The 18,073-nt window shown below is 50.0% G+C and overlaps 5 protein-coding genes across 5 annotated transcripts; 2 read left to right on the forward strand and 3 right to left on the reverse strand.

Moving 5' to 3' along the window:
• Positions 1-350: 350 nt before the first annotated feature.
• GGS22DRAFT_134119 (glycoside hydrolase family 3 protein) lies at positions 351-3,515 on the forward strand. Its single transcript, XM_047958532.1, has 4 exons — positions 351-846; positions 910-1,400; positions 1,452-1,555; positions 1,611-3,515. The coding sequence occupies exons 1-4, from the start codon at positions 546-548 to the stop codon at positions 3,280-3,282; spliced, it is 2,568 nt and encodes an 855-aa protein (XP_047819589.1). The 5' UTR covers positions 351-545; the 3' UTR covers positions 3,283-3,515.
• Positions 3,516-4,984: 1,469 nt separating this feature from the next.
• GGS22DRAFT_134144 (uncharacterized protein) lies at positions 4,985-8,003 on the forward strand. The gene is made up of 5 exons (XM_047958533.1): positions 4,985-5,138; positions 5,199-5,666; positions 5,848-6,684; positions 6,781-7,204; positions 7,562-8,003. The coding sequence occupies exons 2-5, from the start codon at positions 5,416-5,418 to the stop codon at positions 7,835-7,837; spliced, it is 1,788 nt and encodes a 595-aa protein (XP_047819590.1). The 5' UTR covers positions 4,985-5,138; positions 5,199-5,415; the 3' UTR covers positions 7,838-8,003.
• A 1,568-nt stretch (positions 8,004-9,571) lies between these two features.
• Positions 9,572-11,980, reverse strand: GGS22DRAFT_134193 (uncharacterized protein). Its single transcript, XM_047958534.1, has 3 exons — positions 10,994-11,980; positions 10,747-10,937; positions 9,572-10,655 (listed from the first exon to the last, which is right to left on the reverse strand). The coding sequence occupies exons 1-3, from the start codon at positions 11,244-11,246 to the stop codon at positions 9,687-9,689; spliced, it is 1,413 nt and encodes a 470-aa protein (XP_047819591.1). The 5' UTR covers positions 11,247-11,980; the 3' UTR covers positions 9,572-9,686.
• Positions 11,981-15,694: 3,714 nt separating this feature from the next.
• On the reverse strand, positions 15,695-16,947 carry GGS22DRAFT_179475 (carbon-nitrogen hydrolase; the record flags this gene model as incomplete). Its single annotated transcript, XM_047963683.1, has 2 exons — positions 15,695-15,727; positions 16,081-16,947. 2 exons carry the CDS (start codon positions 16,945-16,947, stop codon positions 15,695-15,697), a joined length of 900 nt encoding a protein of 299 aa, XP_047819592.1.
• Positions 16,948-17,202: 255 nt separating this feature from the next.
• On the reverse strand, positions 17,203-17,989 carry GGS22DRAFT_134205 (uncharacterized protein). The gene has a single exon (XM_047958535.1). It carries the CDS (start codon positions 17,872-17,874, stop codon positions 17,335-17,337), a length of 540 nt encoding a protein of 179 aa, XP_047819593.1. The 5' UTR covers positions 17,875-17,989; the 3' UTR covers positions 17,203-17,334.
• Between the last annotated feature and the right edge of the window lie 84 nt (positions 17,990-18,073).

Here is an 18,073-nt window from a genome sequence, read left to right on the forward strand (position 1 = left end):
ACAGGGAAACAACAAGCTCGTTATTGACATCAGCCTGTTAACTGAGATCATCAAATATGTAGGAAACTGCGTTCCCGTATTCACGCCGAGCCTCGCGTTTAGGTGTTTTGAGTTTCTTTTTCCGCTACCTAGTTACTACCTAGTACCTCTTTGACTTACATTCGTTTGTCTAAATACGCGGGATTCGATAATATCTAATAAACAAATCTGCATCACCTTTTCACGAGTGTTGTATTCGCCTGATTCACTGTTCCGTTCCAAAGCACTTCAACATCTTACGACAAAAGCATTCACTATTGTAACCGGGAGTGTTCCCAAGTTGTATCGGTTGCCTGTTTACCATTGTCTACTACATATATATACTGGGAGTACCTAATTTAGAGGTTTCTTTTCCCACCTGGGCAAATTGTGTAACTCGCAAGTTGTTTCAACTTGGATCACAATAAGGACCACAGTTGCGGTCAAGTAATCTTTTGATTTCTTGAAAGAAACTTCGAATCCTCTACGCCACCACCAGATGACAGGCCATTCACGATATATCCAAAATGGCAGAATCAAAGCAATACCACCCCCAAATATCACAGGGCCAAGCGGTACTACCGCCACAGCCACAACCCCCTTCATGGTGGAGTAAGAAGCAGCAACGTTTCCCTATCTTGCGAAAGAAAAGGGGCGTTGCTCTTGTTATTGGCATCATGATCTTACCTCTCTTCGGCCTATTAGGCCTTCTTGCCCTACGAAACCGAGGCGGTAACAGTAGCGAGTCTGCAGGGGGAGCAGGGAATGCGGATCTCGTCACGGATGATACGTATTTCTACGGTCAATCTGAGCCTGTGTATCCTTCGCGTAAGTATCTAATAATTCCCCCGAAATTAACAGCTGGATAAAATCTAATACATGCATCTACAGCGATGATGTCGGGTACCGGAGCATGGGCTGATGCATACACTAAAGCTCTCGACTTTGTGAAGCAGCTTACGACCGAAGAGAAAGTGAGTCTCGCCTCGGGCATATTTTCATCGACCGGCAGTTCCGGGACTGTGAATGGTTGCTCGGGGAACATTGACGCGATCCCGCGAATGAACTTTTCGGGATTCTGTCTCAACGATGCCGGTCAAGGAGTTCGGGGCACGAATTTTGTCAGCGGCTTCCCAAGCGGCCTCCATGTCGCCGCTAGCTGGAACAAGGTTCTAGCTCGAAGCCGTGCTGATAGCATGGGTCTCGAGTTCAGAGTCAAGGGAGTCCAGATTCATCTCGGTCCTGTTGTTGGTCCACTAGGCCGGGTAGTACGCGGCGGCCGTAATTGGGAGGGCTTCTCGCCTGATCCATACCTATCCGGTGTGCTTGTGTCAGAAACCGTGCAGGGTATTCAATCTCAAGGAGTTATCACAAGTACAAAGGTAAGGTCAACCCATGTATGCAAGTGGATTCCCAGCTGACCGAGTGTGTAGCACTACATTGGCAACGAACAAGAGACCAATCGACAGCCTACAGGCGACGTTGAAGCTGTCTCGGCTAACATTGATGATAAGACTCTGCACGAGCTTTATTTATGGTAAGAATGCTGATCTTGATCTGGTTCAAAGATAAAGTAACTAACTTAACTATAGGCCATTCCAAGATGCCGTCAAAGCCGGTACTGCCAACATTATGTGTTCGTACAATCGAGTCAACAATTCGTATGCTTGTGCGAACAGCAAACTTCAAAATGGTATCCTCAAAACGGAGTTAGGCTTCCAAGGAGCCATCACCTCGGATTGGGGCGCTATGCATGCTGGTGTCGCGTCAGCCGAGGCTGGAATGGATATGGTTATGCCGAATTCCGACTTATGGGGAGATAATCTCACGAAAGCAGTCAAGAACGGATCTGTCACAGCGGATCGTATAAACGATATGGCGACACGAATTATGGCCGGCTACTATCAATTAGGACAGGACCAAGGCTTCCCGGATCCTGGTATCGGTATGCCTGCGGATTTGACTAAACCGCACGATATCGTTGACGCAAGAAACATATCGTCTGAAAGTGTCCTACTAGACGGCGCTATTGAGGGTCATGTCTTGCTGAAGAACAAGAATAACACCCTCCCTTTGAAAAAGCCAAAAATGCTCTCAGTATTTGGCTACTCTGCAAAGAACCCCGATCAATGGAACTACAAATCAAACGGTGGTGTTGCTGCGTGGACATTTGGAGGCGAGTCATCTTACCTCGGGCGTGACACGGCAGCCGGGTTCTCAGGACATTATTATGAAGCTTTCTCGGACATCGCTCCGAACGGGACACTATTCTGCGGCGGGGGTTCTGGCGCTGTAACACCCGCTTCCGTCAGCGCACCATTTGATGCTCTGAATGCCCGTGCATTGGACGACCGTACTGCTGTGTCCTGGGATTTCTTTAGTCCAGAGCCAGATGTTGCTGCTGCATCCGACGCTTGCCTTGTCATCGTCAATGCGTTCGCAAGTGAAGGATACGATCGCCCAAGCCTACGAGATGATTATACCGATGGATTGATCCGACACGTAGCGGACCGATGCAACAATACTATCGTGATTTTCCATAATGCCGGCGTTCGACTCGTAGACCAATGGATTGACCATCCCAACGTGACAGCCTTGATATTCGCACATCTACCTGGCGAAGCATCCGGCCGAGCACTTGTATCGCTACTCTACGGAGAATCAACCCCGTCCGGCAAACTACCTTTCACGATTGCCCACAACGAGTCCGACTACGAAGCATTCGCGGGGCCGGACCTTCCATCTGGTCGGTTCGAAAGGTTCCCGCAGTCCAATTTTAGCGTCGAGGGTGTGTACATCGACTACCGCCACTTCGACCTCAAGAATATCACGCCCCGATACGAATTCGGGTTCGGATTAAGCTACACTACATTCGAGTATTCGGATTTAAAGATCACAAAAGAAGATAGTGCAAATACGGACGAGTTTCCCACTGGCGCGATCCGCGAGGGTGGACAGGAAGACCTGTGGGACGTAGTAGCGACGATCAATGCGACTATTCGGAATAGCGGCGACGTGAACGGCGCCGAGGTCGCCCAGTTATACGTGGGCATCCCGAATGCGCCTGCGAAACAGCTTCGCGGTTTCGAGAAGCCGACGTTGAATACGTCGGTTACGACCACGGTCGGGTTCGAACTTACGAGACGCGATCTTAGCATCTGGGATGTGGTGGCACAGAAGTGGCGCTTGCAGGCGGGCGAATATGGCGTTTTTGTGGGAAGAAGCAGCAGGGATTTGCCGTTGAAAGGGACGTTAACGATTTGATGATTTGTGCTTATGGAAAAGGGAAAAGGGATATGACTGGTAAAGGTACCTAGGTAGGTAATGATAAGGATATGAATAGGGTATGGCTAGGGTATGGATATGCTGCATGAGACTGACTGTACATGACGACTAGGGGGGATAAGGAGAATGCAGCTAGGTAACGGCTGTTAATGCGATGAGATGATTGCATCTGCGCGTTGGAGCCATGAACCCGGTCCGTTGAATAAAGGATCGGTTGGAGTTGACTCCCTACGGATGTGGCTGTTAAAGTGGCAATGACTATTACTTACCTCGGCAGATACTACATACTTCTACATGAGCCACTACGTTCAGACGATATTCGGAGTAATTACTTCTTCGCGTGTCACATACAGGGTGATCCTTGGTGTGAGAGATACAGAAATAAGGTTCTCTTATAAGTCTATGATGGGATGTTGAAGAAGTACGGCCTTAACTCCGACGGCCTCAGGTTAGACGGCAACTAGCGAAAGCCAATCTGATACGTGGTATCATCTGGGGTATCAACCGATGAGATAGAAAGTACGGCTTACTGAACTAGAAACATTAGCTTACGTCCTCGTTGAGCCTCATTGGCGCGTCGGGATATTTTCTACCTACTGACGTCTTCCTCACCCCCCTTCATGCCCCAATTCTCGAAAGCTATTCGATCCCAACTTCCAAGGTTCCATCCCATCCCTTCACATGCAGATAGCGGTAGCGGCAGCCCTTATATGCCGACGGCTCTTTTTTTTCCCCATGTGGAAAATTTCTATCATCAGCTGGGACGAATCAGAAGGGGGTTAGACGAACGCCTTCTCAGACGGAGCATATGGAGAGTGGGGCCGCGGTATATTGCGGTTGGAGCCAATCGAAATTGCTGATCGTCCGGATGACAGGTCCTAGCCCGTATCGGCTTGGCCCCTTTTTGTGACGCGGATGTAGGTCTCTCCTCGGTGGCTTTTCAGCCTCGTTCGTTGGATGTCTCACCGATATTTTGTTTTGTTTGCTTTTTGATATCCATGTTAGCTACCTAGGCAGCTAGGGAGGGTGGTATCTAGAACTCTTCTAGAAGAACCTGTAGTTTCCTATGGTCAATGATGGTTCGGTTCTGGTTGGTAGCTAGGTAGGTTGCTTGGATGTAACGATGGTGACGCTTGTCGTTAGACATAACCATCTTATATCCACCGTTACTTGTTCCACCCGCGGTAACAACCAGTGTCATCTGCAGCTGGTTTGTCATAAACGGCCCGCCTTTAGATGGCTATCTGCCAAGAACCTGGGCAAGATCTTCATATGTCCAAATCTGGGGATAGAAAGATTAGTGTCTTGACACTAGAAACAAAGTGAGTTCTGCTAGATACTGAATCGTCGTCAACCGAGGCGTCGTGGCGTCGTATATATCGAACTCCTCGGAGTTGGAAGCTTCATGTGAATAATAAATGGCCAAGGAGAGAGATAAAAAGTTGGAAGATCTTTCCATACTTCAGTTGTTGAGTTGATTTATCTCATTATTTACCTACACCACCATTTCTTGTTTCTCGCCGTCCCTCGCACTTGTACACCTTGTACTACCACTACCCATCGTCTCATCGACCAATCCCTGTCCAATGTTTCCCCCCTTCCCGGTTCGAGCTGTCGATCGTCGATCGTCGAGTCCAGGCCAATAATCTACCGCCAGTCTAAAAAGCCAGACGTTAGTAAAAACGGCCGACGGAGGTTCCTTAACTTTAACACTCCCCTGGGTGAACCTCCAAGCTGGGAACGAAAACCATCATCAACGCTCTAGGAAGAAAAGGGTCCCGTTCCGCGGAAGTTCTCGGCGTCGGGATCATCAAGATTACATCATTATTAGCTTGGTAAGGCTGCGGCGTTCCGAGACACACTTTACGCTCTGGCATCTAATACATACGTCTAAGACACATTGTCTCTCTCCCGAGCTTTCCAGCTAGAACAGTCCGCCTTACCCAGGAACTCTACCTGCACGTGAGGACATGACATCTCCGATCCCTGGGATCGGTGGCAGCCAAGACTATCAGACCTCTCTTACCGGTCTCGGTTTAGCCGGGAATATTTCACGATCTTCCCGCCGCCTTACCATATTCCGTACCTTTTAGCAAGATACGTCAGCTAGCCATGTCGGTAAACATGACGACGGCGAGACGGGTTTCCAACAACGAGATCTCGCCGGTGTCAGAGACGACGCCGGACTCGTCGCCCGGTCCCTCTCCGAAACGACATTGCATCCAGGCCCAGGGTCCTCCCCCGTACAGCGCAATCGATGCCGCCGCGGCCATAGGAGGCCTGGCCGCTCGCGCGTGCGAGAAATGCCGCGCTTCTAAGCGCAAGTGTGACAAGAAGTTGCCCTTCTGCGACCGGTGTAAGAGGTGCGATCTACCTTACCCTTCCCTTCCCATCCCGCCTTAACAGCTTGGCTCGGGTCCCTGCAGCGGGTAGTTTATGATCCGGACATCGTTGCATTAGAGCCTGCCTCTCCAAGGATCACCTACCTCGGCCACAATCACCTACACGCAGGAAGAATCCAATGGAAGCTAACCAAAGCGGCAGGCTGAACGCCAAGTGCCAATACGTGCACGACATCTCCAGCACCGTGAGCCCGCACGGCACCCAATTCGTCATCTACCAGCCGCGCCCACTAACCCACGACCCGCTCCTCCGCGCGCCCGAGCCCCTCGACGGCATCTCCGCCGCGCAGCTACTAGCTCTGGTATCAACGGGCGCGTGTCCGGGACACCCGCAAGTAGACTGGCGCGCCGCCGTGACCAACTACTTCTTCTGCGTGCACCCGTGGTTCGCAGTAGTGCACCCCGCCGTCTTCGAGCGGCAAATCGCCGGGCTCGTCGCCGCTGTGGATTCCCCTCCCTCGGTCACCGGGGAAACGCCGTCCTCGATCCCGAACTCGCGCTCGAATTCCACTTCGACGACCCATCGCGACTCCGTCACAGGGTCGAATCTAAACGCCGCGTTGGCCTGCCAGCACACGACAACGACGATGGAGTGGCCGTCGAAGACGGTCGCGCTGCTGGTTCTGGCGATGTATCTGAACACGCGGATGCGACTGACGGACGTCGGCGAGCAGCCCATCTTCGACGAGACGTACCGGACCGTAAAGCGGCTGCTCTCCCCGCTCCTCGTAGCATGTGTCGGCGACCCGCGGCCGAGCGTGGAGCTAGTGCAGGCCGGGGCGCTGCTGGCGCTGTACGAGTACGGACACGGGGAGATCGTGGCGGCGTACAGGACGCTCAGCCAGACGGTTGTCACGGCGCGGGTTATGGATATAAAGCCTGGCCAGATCGCGGATACGGCGGGGGACGATGTGTTGATGCTGAGTGTGGACGAGGAGCTGACGGGGTGTCTTTGGTGGGCGATGTTTATCCTCGAGCAGTAAGACCTTTCTTGATCCCAACTCCCAACTCCTCTTGCTGGATCGTTGTACGGTACGGTATGGTATGTATAGACCACGTACTCACGAACCCACAGATCCATCCACCAAGACGAAGACGCAAAAGACCTGCCCTTCCTCCTCGAAACCCCGACGCGGAATACCCTTCTCCCAGAAACACCCCCCATGACCCCTCCCCCCGACGGCTGCAACTTCCCGCTCTCCCCCCCAACCACCACCACCACAACAACAACCTCCTCCTCAACCCTCTCCTCAACCCGGCACCTCTCAACCAGCGTCCTCGTAAGCCGCGAAAAATTCGGCGGCTTTCAACTCTCGGCCAAAACAGCCACGCTCTTCCACCGCGCGATCCGCATCGACAAAGAGCGCGCGGAACGGCCTGGGAAAATGCCTTTGGTGGCCGCGTACGCGGATCTGGATAGGGAGATTAGGGAGACGACGCTCACGCTGCTGAATGATACGCTGGATTGGGAGGGTGCGTTGGATTGCTTTGCGATGCTGGTTAGTGCGCTGTTTATTTTGTATTTGCCGTATTTGGCGGTTTTGGAGGGTGGGTGTGGTGCTGCTGGGGGTGCTGGTGGAGTTGGTGGAATTGGTGTTGAGGGGGTAGGGGGGATAGGGGTTGGCGCGGTAGGGGCGGGGGTGGGGATGCAGGTACCCCTTTTAGCGCCGCCGTCGTTGCTGCATTCGTTTTCGTCCGAGTCCTCGAATTCCTCGGCTTCGTTTAGTGCGAATTCGTCGGCTGTGGGGCCGGAGATGGGGGTTGTGGTTGATGGGTTTGCGAGTTCGCAGCCTGGGTCGCGGTCCGGGTCGGGAGTTAGTGTTGGGTCGGCTAATCCGGCGTCGGTGATGCTGCAGTCGAATCAGGAGCTCAGTACCGCGCTCGCGGCGATCCGCTTCGCGTGCAAGATGTCCACGGATATCTCGTGCAAGATCAACGCGGACTACGGCGCCCAGCCGAAGTCGCCCGCCCAGCTATGCGCGCCGGCCGGGGCGACGTGCTATATGGTCATCCTCGCGTTCGCGAGCTTAGGCAAGATTTTCCCCGAGGAGAGGGCCGAGTGTCAGAAGGATATCGCGGAGAAGTTTGAGAGCTTGACGCTGTTTAGTTTTCGCTGGGGGATTGCTGGTTAGTATTTTTTTTATTTCTTCCTGGTTTCCCCCCTCTGTCGGTATTTTTGGAGGTAGAGGGTTTGAGACATTCTCACATCATCATTTTTCTCTCCCCGACCCTCAATTTTTTTGATATAGACCCCATTGATGCAATTGGCGTGCTAGAATAGTGCAGGAATATGCTAACTGGAATCACAGAGAAAATGATGTCCCAACTCGAGAAGAAGATGTGCGTGGATCGAAGACATTACCTCAAGGATTCGACAATAAGACCGCCGTCATATGCAGTCGCCTTCGATTTCGGACAGCGGTGACATCACGCCTTCCCTAGAAGGGACTTTTCATAATTGGGGTTAGGTGTGTGATATTGTATGATGCAAGGAAGATTGACAACGGAGTATAACGTTCATTTCCCTATATTTATTAGGTGCCAGGTCTAGACAGAGAACTATGGTTCTTCGCAGAATGGCTAGGTATATTTCTTTCGTTAGGTGGGAGATAATCCTGAGGAACAGAGGAGGCTGTTCCTGGAGGTATATGTATATTTTCGTAGGACTATCTCCTGCGCCCTTTTTTGGTCGGGTTGATCTTGGCATTGGGTATAAATTTGGTGTTTGGAAAGGGGTTGGTCATTTACACAACATATCCAACCAAAGTAGGTACACAGAACTACAACATCAAAGGTACGGATTGTACAATGTTAAAATGGTATTTGGAAAGATATAATAGGGGATTTTGACTTTAGGATTCTTCGCAGAATGGCGTTGTTGGAGGCCGATAGCTCTTTGGGGGTTCAAATTGATTTCAACTGATATATTCCGACATACTTTCCTCCGCATATTACATGAATATAGTGATTTCAGTATAATTCTTTTTCATCGTGAAAGTGAAGCACTGTTTGATCGCCCTGAGGCTCTTCCCCTAACCCCAGCCAAAATCTCAATACACGCAGTCCTTTCTCCTCGGAGATAAGATATACCATACTCCCATTAGTGATATTCCGCTGTCACCAATACACACTGTCATAAAGAGGCGTATGCAGAATATAAAAAGGGGTAATTTTCTCCTTGGCTTCATAAGAGAAATGCAACGCAGCTTACTATATCTCTGCCTCTCTTTTCCCTCTCCGGTTTTGCCAAGTCGCCAAGTAAGTCGTAAATGCCTCACGTCAGATGTAGACGACGTCACTCTACGTTCATAGCCCTCCAGCATTCCATCACAAAATAATGACAGAAAACCCCAGCCCAGTTCCCAAAGCGCGCTTCTTAATTATTCCCTCACATGTAACTCCTCTTAATAGCCATCACAGACTCACAGAAACCTCATCGGACAACTTTGATCTCGTCCTAAGACACGTGATATATAATGATGTTACATACTGCATACTCATATGATGTACAAACCGATCTCCATCCCATTCCTCCACCCATCCAGAGCAGTAACCATCCCATCGACCAGACTTGTTGAAAAAAAGCAAACGCGAACTCGAATTCTACGGGTTGGTATCGTATCATAACCATTCCAAACAAAACAAAACAAAAGAGGCCCGGATTCTCCAAAACAGCTCGGACAGGACAAAGTAAACCCCGTCTCGGCACCCGGCTGCCAGGATATCACACACTGACAGGTTCCGAGGCGCATCCGATAATCCTATCCCAATGCCCCGACCCCGGAGTGACCCCGGCATATGCACCTGACGTATATGTAAGGAACAAGGGATGTGGATGTGGTGGTAGTGCAGGCCATGGCATGCGGACCTCATACATATATGTATGCATACCTACCCACCTAGGGAAGCACGAGATATATATGCGGCCGAGCCTCTACCCAGACTTCCGGTAAAGCTAAGACGACCGTACTCAGGACGGCGTCATAACCCGTTACTCCCGACGACGAGCACAAGCAACATGCCGTTAAGTGCGCACACCGCTACGAACGCCGCCCACACAGCGATCGTGTACAAGAAGCCGACGGGGTACTTGCGGTATAGCATAGCCCCTAAGCCCATGCAGGCGCAGAACAGGCTGGCGACCGATCCGACCGTGACACCCGCGTCGACCTCGAGGCGCATCTTATGACGGCCCGTAGCGATTAAGATCCCCGAGATAGCTAGCAGTATGAAGGCCGTGACGAAGGCCAGGACCACGGTGCGTGTCAGTACCGTGTCATGGTATAGGGAGATATGGTAATCGGTGTTCTCTTCGGTGGCTGGCAAGGCGGAGTACTGGGACTTGTTCCTACGACCGATGCTTGAGTTTAGTGACGACGCGTATTCGTCCTCGGTCGCTTCGTTGTCGGTGGTGTGGGCAGTGGCCGAATGACCGGTGCTGAAGTAATCGACAGGTGATTGCCCACGGCCGGGAAGGAGCGATTGTCTCTCGGCCGAGCGCGGCGACCGTGACTTCAGCCAGTGTCGGACCTTATCTACCGGGGCCGTGAACATGGTCTTGACGTAGATGAACCCTGGGAAATCCGTCGTCGCGTTCGGGTCGATGTATAATGCGTACCCGCCGTCGTCGTAATCGCCCGCTTCGCTGCCGTGCTCGTATTCGTTCCAATACGTCATCGACGAGCCTCCTGGAGTGCTCACCGACGTAGGTTTTGGTTGTTGTGTTAGAGACGATCGGCGACTGTTATTGGGTTCGTAATGCGCTTTTTGTTTTTGTTTCTGGCGCTCGGCTTGGAGGGAGTCGATGTCGGGAGAGGCGGCCTCCAAAGTGGTGAGTAGCTCATGATGTTGTAGTCGAAGGGGAGTGATGTCGCGCCTCGTAAAGCTCTTAGGCGAACTCAGCACGTTCTCTTTGAAACGGCTACCTAACGTTGTCGAGCCGGTCCATTTCTATAAGGTTGGGTAAAGGTTAGTGCTGTGTCATAAGCAAGCGTAGGTTTGTTCCCGCATCGGCACACGAAAGTTAGGTGTGGAAGCATACCCTATATTTCTTAAGGATCTTTCGGAATGCTATTATTTGTGCGTTAACGAATCGGCTCAGCGCCTTAATATCGTCGTCGCATTCGTCGATTTGTAGAGCGTACTTGGCCAACCGTCGTTGTCGTTTTGGTGATACACCACCCGCATTGTTACATCGTACTATAAGCTGGTGTACAGAGTCCGAAAGGTGACCTGAACACATGTCAATTGAGTTTGTTGTGGCGTTGGTTAGACTTGGCAAAACATACGTAGGCGTCTGGAGATCTCGTCTGCTTTGCTCGTGACAAAGAGACCGACTCGGTTATGTTGATTACAGAGCTCGAGGTAGAAAGCATCTTCGAATCTTTTCAGAGCATAGTCTTGTTGTCCGGGAATTGCTATGGCAGTGGCTTGGTCTTTGGTCGTATGCGCCTTGATCTGGTGCTTTAGTGAGTTATAGTCGATATTGTGTAGACCCCAGCTTGGAACCGACTCTTCCTCAAAGTGTTCCCCGTATTTCATCGTCGTTTATTCCTACGACTTGAATTCTCCACCGCGGTCAAAACAGCCGCTGTGGCTTCTCTCTCTTTTTCTTAGTCAATCGGCAATTGGTCCAAGTCCCGGCCCTTCCTATGAGTGTGTAATACGAATCAAGCTTATTCGTATAAAAAGAGAGAGATTGGTTGATATCAATATCGGTATCAATGGGACCTTTTATCGGGTTTTATTCGTTTGTTTGGAAACGGGAAGGACGGTGATAAGAGTACTGGTGGTGTGGGGGGATCGAAACTTTAGTATGTCTTGAATTCTATGCAATAATAGGAATATGACGTTATGTGTCTTAATTATTCGGGCTGGGCTCGTACGAAGGAGGTAGTCGTTCCTTGGTGCTACCTGCCTTGGCTAGTGGGTACTCACCACGTAAGTACCTACAAGAATAATCCTTGTAAATGAAAAGGTGGATAGAGATAAGTCGGGATGTTTGAACTTGATAGGCCTGATAGACTTCGACGCAAACGTTTATCAAGCTCTCAGCTTTCAACTCTTTGCACTGACGGAATGTTGAAATATTGATCGTCACTTCTCGGGGCTTTAAGAGAAGTAATTGGGAATAGAAATAAATCAATTGGCCACCGGAAAATTCAAAGCGATAGTGGGTATATATCTAATAGTAGATTTTAGATAGAAGAGTCGAGAATTATTCAAAAGCGAATGTGATCGTGAAGATTAATTGAAGAAGGCGAAGAGAAGAAAACCAAGATCAAAGTGGTCTCATTATTTACAATAGCGCCGAACTATGCAGTTCTTATTTCTCATTACTATGCAGTGTCTATTTCTAGTCTACCGGGATTACCTTGAATGAAACGCCCCCGGAGAAAGAATCTCGAGATTTCGGACGGCTCTAAGGTTGCTCGTCCCGCTCGGCTTCCATCATTTCCTAATTCGTCCTATTCAATGTTCTCTATTATAAACAACCGAGACACACCTTGGCCAGTTTGAACTATTCCAAGCGTTAGGCTGTTCTTGATATCTTAGCGGCTTGTACGCATACCGGGAACTGTAGCGGTCTCGGCCCCTGCGCTGATCACATCAAGACTCACCTAAAGTCTAGGTAGAGTCTAGACACCAACGCTACCTCTAGATAGAGCAACGTATGTATCTATGCACTACCTAGGACTATGCGATACGAGTCGGATTGATGAATATCATCAGTTCCACCCTCACGTTGTTCTATCGCACCTTGGCACCCTTACGTCTTTGCGTCTCTGTTCTTGTCATCCCCCCAAGCTGCGGTGAAAGGTTACAGCTGAAATGGCTCACATGCAGAAAAAAGTGTGTAATTGATGTAATAGATGTAATTGTAACCATACTGGCGAGAATCAATTGGGTCGGGAAAAGACACAAAATGCTTATAATTGTTCCCACCTATGTAAATTCTCAGTGCATCTAACGAAGCAGCTACTCAGTCAGAACCCTAGAGAATTCGCAAGTTGATTCGTTACCCAAACAGACCCTGGTTTTAGTATAGCGGGACACACTCTTTTTGGGCTCTTTTGATTGGGGCAGAATGTTTAAACTCTTGTCCTACGCTACATATGCAACATGTACCATTACCTAACAGCCGGGTCTAACAGTACATAGATCCACGTAGGTATGAATTAACCTGCATAAGCAAGTATTATAATAGTTCGATTCATAATAAACGGAATCCGCTTCAGTATTTCGATTGAGATAGACTGCAGCAACGAGATTTAGCTCCCTCTTTCCTTGCAGGTAACTGCAGCTGCCGTGCTGCAGTTTCCCCTCCAATCAGAAACCTTTTATCCAACACGTGTGCTTTCACCGCTATGTAATAGGTCTAAGACATTTCAACTTTTCATCTTTTTCATTCTCGATACCTTCATGTTACCTAATACCACCCCTTTCACCCCTCCCGCCCCCTCCCCATCCGTGCCCTCTTCACCGTTAAGATCTCTTTACCAGGTAATTGGTCATGCGACATATTGCCTCTTCCTGTGTTGTCGTATTCATTTCATTTCATGGGCGGACAGTAAGAAGGAAGGCTCCATCGCAACTGCGCTACAACACTACGAACTGCAGCCTTTTTTTCGTGTCATCCGATATGGAGCATCGCGATCTAGAACCTTTGCCATGGAGATTACTCGGACCTGTCGGGTCTCGTGTCCACTTGCCCAAACCGACGCCACGACTATCTCGATGATGTAGGCGGAGTGGGTGGTTTCTCCAAACCTCCACCTAAGGTCCATGAAGATCGTACCGATGAGCGACGAGCGATGAGCGATGAGGCGTTGTGGTTGACATATTCATGAATGTGTGTACGTGTTACAACGAAGGAGGCTTGTATCAATCTTGATTATCCACGAACAGGGGATCGCCATGACTTCTATTACGACGTCGTCTCGGTTGTATACATGCGGGAAACTGCATGTTATCATATTTCAATTCGCTAGACTGCCGCCACAATATCTCGACTCACACAAACTATACAACTCGCATCATCTATCGTTGCGATTACGAGGTATGGAATATATGAATTTGTGTACTTACCTAGGCAGCTAGGTAAGTGAGGATGCTATTTGGAGCATACCACGCCGGTTAGACTTGCTATAAAGGTCTGAACGGGGAGCTATCCCGGTTGGACAAGGGTCATAGAAGCCGCGGTAAAAGTTCCATAACCGATTACTACCACCATTTATCTCATGTAAGACCGAGCCACAGCATACTAGCACATACGAATTATCGAATTTCAGCTTCCCCAATTCTCCGGTATTCGCTCTAGCAGTCTAGTTCCAGCTCGGGGAAGAGCCTTACGAGCCGTAGTCCAGATCTAATTACCAGACTACCTACAAAGAAGGTATGCCTATACTGACATCCACGCGATTTACAGGGTACATGCTGGCTGTATAGAGCCGCATCCGAGCCCTAGCTTCATTTTCCGGAATCCGGTTCTACTTAATACGCATTTCTATCATTAGTCATAATTTGTTTTTAAACCAGGGGTCTGGAAGCTTTCTAACAGCAGTGCTTTTACTCTTTCTCTTATTAGTCCATTAGTCCGAGAACAAGAGGCAACTCCCAGTTAGCTTGTCCGTCGCACTAGTAGGCTAGAAACTCTTGTCATTCTTATTTCTCCACAACTCGTCCGAGAGACAGGCAGCTACCTACTTGGCTGCTAGGTATGCTGGTATGTAAGACAGAGCGATTAAGATACCTAGGAAAATCCCAAGACGTCAGACCAGTTGCCGAGCGGGATCGGAACGGCTAAGCTGACATGCAGAACATGGCGCACACAACGATAGCTTGCGGGTAGGACATGTGGGATGTGATCAGTCACATCTTGTTACTCTCCCGATTGTCGTGCTCCATACGATTATTGCGTTCCCTAGTTACCTATCACATATTCTCCGCGTTACTATCATCAACCACGCAATATGAAACGATGGGGCTACAGCCTGCTCATTATTTTGCAACCTAATATACATATCGACAGACATTTGCTTTACGCTGTAGACACATGCCGGTCTAATCAGGCGCGGCTGTCGCTATATCAATCCCACCCATCATAGCGACCATTCAAAGCCACCCTAATACCCAAGCGGTTAAAAGATAGCAGAGTGAGGGTAGGGTGGGAATGGAGCGGGGGTTAAGAGGGACCCTGAAACAATATTCGTGTACATAAACCGAGCTAGGTAAGCCATTGTCTTGACTAATAATTCTTGCGCGGCATCCATTAGGGAAATTGCTCGCGTGCTTCTACTTGTGGATGGGAAATAATTTCACGGCAGCTTCTCGATCCCACCTCCGCATAACATTCCAAATGATTGCGTAGGTGGCAGATAAAAGACAATGCTCTCTTACGCACAATCGTAACTACCGTCGTCTCATGACCCTCCGACGAAATCGAGTCGGGTTGTATATTCCTCGTAAAAGAAGTTTAGGTGGGTTGATGAAATCAATACCTACCTATCTATCTAGGAGAATGGAAAATGAGATTCGTGATCGAATAGTTGAGGATGGTTACGCTCTGGCGAAGATTGGAAAGTGTATCCGCCGGGTCAGATACAGATGATATTACGCGGCGCTTCCCTCGCGTTCGTCTTCATCAGGCAGGTAGATAAACTGTGGGATCATGGACGATAGGTTATGCCTTGGGACCCATAACCGTTCTGATATCCATACATATCGTATAGGTATATTTTACTCAGATAAAAGAAGGGAAGTTGTCTTTGTTAAAACAACCATCCTTCTGGCAGCCAATGGACTATCAATAATAATTAATACCATTCATGGCGGAGCGGAAGTCTACCTACCTACCGATCCAAGTAGATATGCAATATTGAGCGTGAATTAAGTGCTGGCAAGCAAAATGTCCTAATAGCCTTAGAAGATTGGAATAAGCTTTCGTGATGCAATGAATGGACAGAATAGGATAGAGAACATATAGGTACCTATGCATATCCCTTGCTGATAGCCGCATAGATCTACTTACGAGATGGTAGTTCCAGTCTATTAACCTCGTAATTCATACTTCGTTAAGCATCCCGACGGTCTCTACCCCTCTACGAATTACATACCTATATACAACACGATATCTATGTTTCAAGACAACGAAACACGATGACCTCACTGGAAACCCTTCACTCTTTTCTCGCAAGATCCGCTTAACCTCAGCTCAACCCAACCAACCCACCCCCTACTTATCCCCTCCCACAAACTTAAACCCAAGCCCGCCCTCCCGTCTAACCAACACCGCCCCATCCTCTCCCCCCTCACCCTTCCCCCCCTCCCCAGGCTCGCGGAAGCGTATCCTCCCCGCATTGATATCCGGATACACATCGAACCGTCTCTGCGTCGAAAGCGGGATATTCCTCCTCGTATCCCTGATGATATCCCCATCCAGCACCCAACTAACAATCCCCTCCTCCTCCCCAGCCTCATCCAACACCTCCGCCATCGGATCCACAATCATCGTGTGTCCGTACGCCGGATACGCCGCCTTCACGTCTCGCGCCGGACTGCACAGCGCCACGTACAGCTGGTTATCCATGGCTCTGGCCCGTCCTAGCAGTGACCAGTGAAGCGGCCCTGTCGTCGTGTTGAACGCCCCCGGGTAGATCAGCGCGAAACACCCCTGTCGCGCGGCGATCGTCGCGAGTTCCGGGAACCGCACGTCGTAGCAGATGGCCACGGCGATCTTGCCGTACCCCGGGAGCTCGATGATGCTTACTTTGTTCCCTGGGAACAGCACGTCGCTTTCCTTGAACTTGATCTTCCCCGGGATGTCGATGTCAAACAAATGCACCTTTCGATGGGTGCCTAGCAGTGCTCCATCCGGCCCGAAGGTCAGGCTCGTGTTATAGTATTTTTTCGTCGCGGGGTCGGGGTCGGCTTCGGGGATCGAGCCGCCGACGAGGAAGACGCCTGCTTCGGCGGCCATGGACGACAGGGCGTGGTATGAGGGGGATTGCTCTGCGGAGGGCGGGTGCGGGAGCAGGGTCTCGGCGTAGGAGGGGAAGAAGTCGCATCCGTAGGGCGAGTTGAAGCATTCGGGCAGCACGACGAGCTTTGCGCCTTCGCGGGCTGCTTCGAGGACTAGGTCCCGCGCGTGCGACAGGTTCGCGGCTTTGTCGGTGTTGGAGGCGAGTTGGATGCAGGCGAGCCTGAGGGGCTGCGCGAGCACGCGGGCGTTGGATGTTGCCATTGTTCTTGCTATTTGTGGGAGAATACCGTTTGTGTGGAGGAGAGGCTGGGTCCGGGTCCGGGGCCGTGATGCGGTTGCGAAGGTGCGGGTGAAGGCTCCTAGGGTCCTTGCGAAGCTTCTCATAGTTGATTGGTTGTTATCGCATTCTTGGTATTGGCTTGACCTCGGGGTAGAGGAGGGATGGGGGATGCGATAAGAGCTTTCTCCTAGTCTTAAGTAAGCCTGCGAGATCGGGTCCGCAGAGTTGGAGGTTGTGTAACCCGGTGCGGGGCAATTGCTCCGGTTGGTGCATGTGGGGGATCCGTGGAGGGGTATTGTTATATCGGATAAGGTCTTGATACATAAACGGATTTATGTCTTTGATACCATTTCTTCTTGTTACTATATTCATAACGGAGAAGCATGTCTGGGAGTCCAACATCGACAGTCTTGTCGGTGCATATAAGTCGATATGGCAATGATCACACTCGACACCGCAAGCATGTACGATCCCATTCCGAAGCCTCCCGACACGTCGTCGTGGTTGACGGACCACCAGAGAGATATCCCAAGACTGGCAATTAACAATGCTATTGCGGCTGCCGATAGGTAAAAGCATGTATACGTTCGTTTCTCTCCTTCATAAGCGCTCGCCGTGGCACCGGGGTAATAATCGCTTAGCTCAAACTCTTCTTGAGAGAATTGCTGATCGGGCGGGAATAACATTTGTGATTCAGTCGGTGATGAAAGTATCTCATCGTCATCGTGGGGATCGTCGAAGTGAGTGAACAATCCTCTGTTAGGTTGTCTTTCGTGCCGGGATAATTCTAAGTCGGTATCATCATCTGCCTCGTCTAGCTCGTCGCCATCTAACAGCCAATTTGTCTCCCCCAAACTGTTCGTTTTTGAAATACTCTTAGAAACTGATGAGTCTTTTGTGAATCGCATGATGCCTGCCTTCAATTTTGAAATTTGATTTGGTAGCCCTTACAGTTTTTGGCTCTCGCGATTGGTGGTGATCTAGACGCCTGGTGGATGAGAGAGGCCGAAATGTAACTGGAAGACGATAAAAACTTAAGCTAGTTGGTTCCACCACGAAGATTTATGCGTTAATGGTTACTTCAATCGAGTTGAATTGTTCTCTCTA

The sequence above is a fragment of the Annulohypoxylon maeteangense genome (genome assembly GCF_022496945.1).
Source record: "Annulohypoxylon maeteangense strain CBS 123835 unplaced genomic scaffold GGS22scaffold_7, whole genome shotgun sequence".
NCBI classification, from domain to species: Eukaryota; Fungi; Ascomycota; class Sordariomycetes; order Xylariales; family Hypoxylaceae; genus Annulohypoxylon; species Annulohypoxylon maeteangense.

Bases quoted from the DNA above. Each gene is read 5' to 3' on its own strand.
- GGS22DRAFT_134205 (XM_047958535.1), bottom strand. From the start codon at position 17,874: ATGCGATTCACAAAAGACTCATCAGTTTCTAAGAGTATTTCAAAAACG.
- GGS22DRAFT_134144 (XM_047958533.1), top strand. From the start codon at position 5,416: ATGTCGGTAAACATGACGACGGCGAGACGGGTTTCCAACAACGAGATC. The intron at 5,667-5,847 runs GTGCGATCTACC...CCAAAGCGGCAG, and splicing joins TTCTGCGACCGGTGTAAGAG to GCTGAACGCCAAGTGCCAAT. The intron at 6,685-6,780 runs GTAAGACCTTTC...ACGAACCCACAG, and splicing joins GCGATGTTTATCCTCGAGCA to ATCCATCCACCAAGACGAAG.
- GGS22DRAFT_134193 (XM_047958534.1), bottom strand. From the start codon at position 11,246: ATGAAATACGGGGAACACTTTGAGGAAGAGTCGGTTCCAAGCTGGGGT. The intron at 10,938-10,993 runs GTATGTTTTGCC...ACATGTGTTCAG, and splicing joins CGAGATCTCCAGACGCCTAC to GTCACCTTTCGGACTCTGTA. The intron at 10,656-10,746 runs GTATGCTTCCAC...CCAACCTTATAG, and splicing joins AGATCCTTAAGAAATATAGG to AAATGGACCGGCTCGACAAC.
- GGS22DRAFT_134119 (XM_047958532.1), top strand. From the start codon at position 546: ATGGCAGAATCAAAGCAATACCACCCCCAAATATCACAGGGCCAAGCG. The intron at 1,401-1,451 runs GTAAGGTCAACC...CCGAGTGTGTAG, and splicing joins GAGTTATCACAAGTACAAAG to CACTACATTGGCAACGAACA. The intron at 1,556-1,610 runs GTAAGAATGCTG...ACTTAACTATAG, and splicing joins CTGCACGAGCTTTATTTATG to GCCATTCCAAGATGCCGTCA.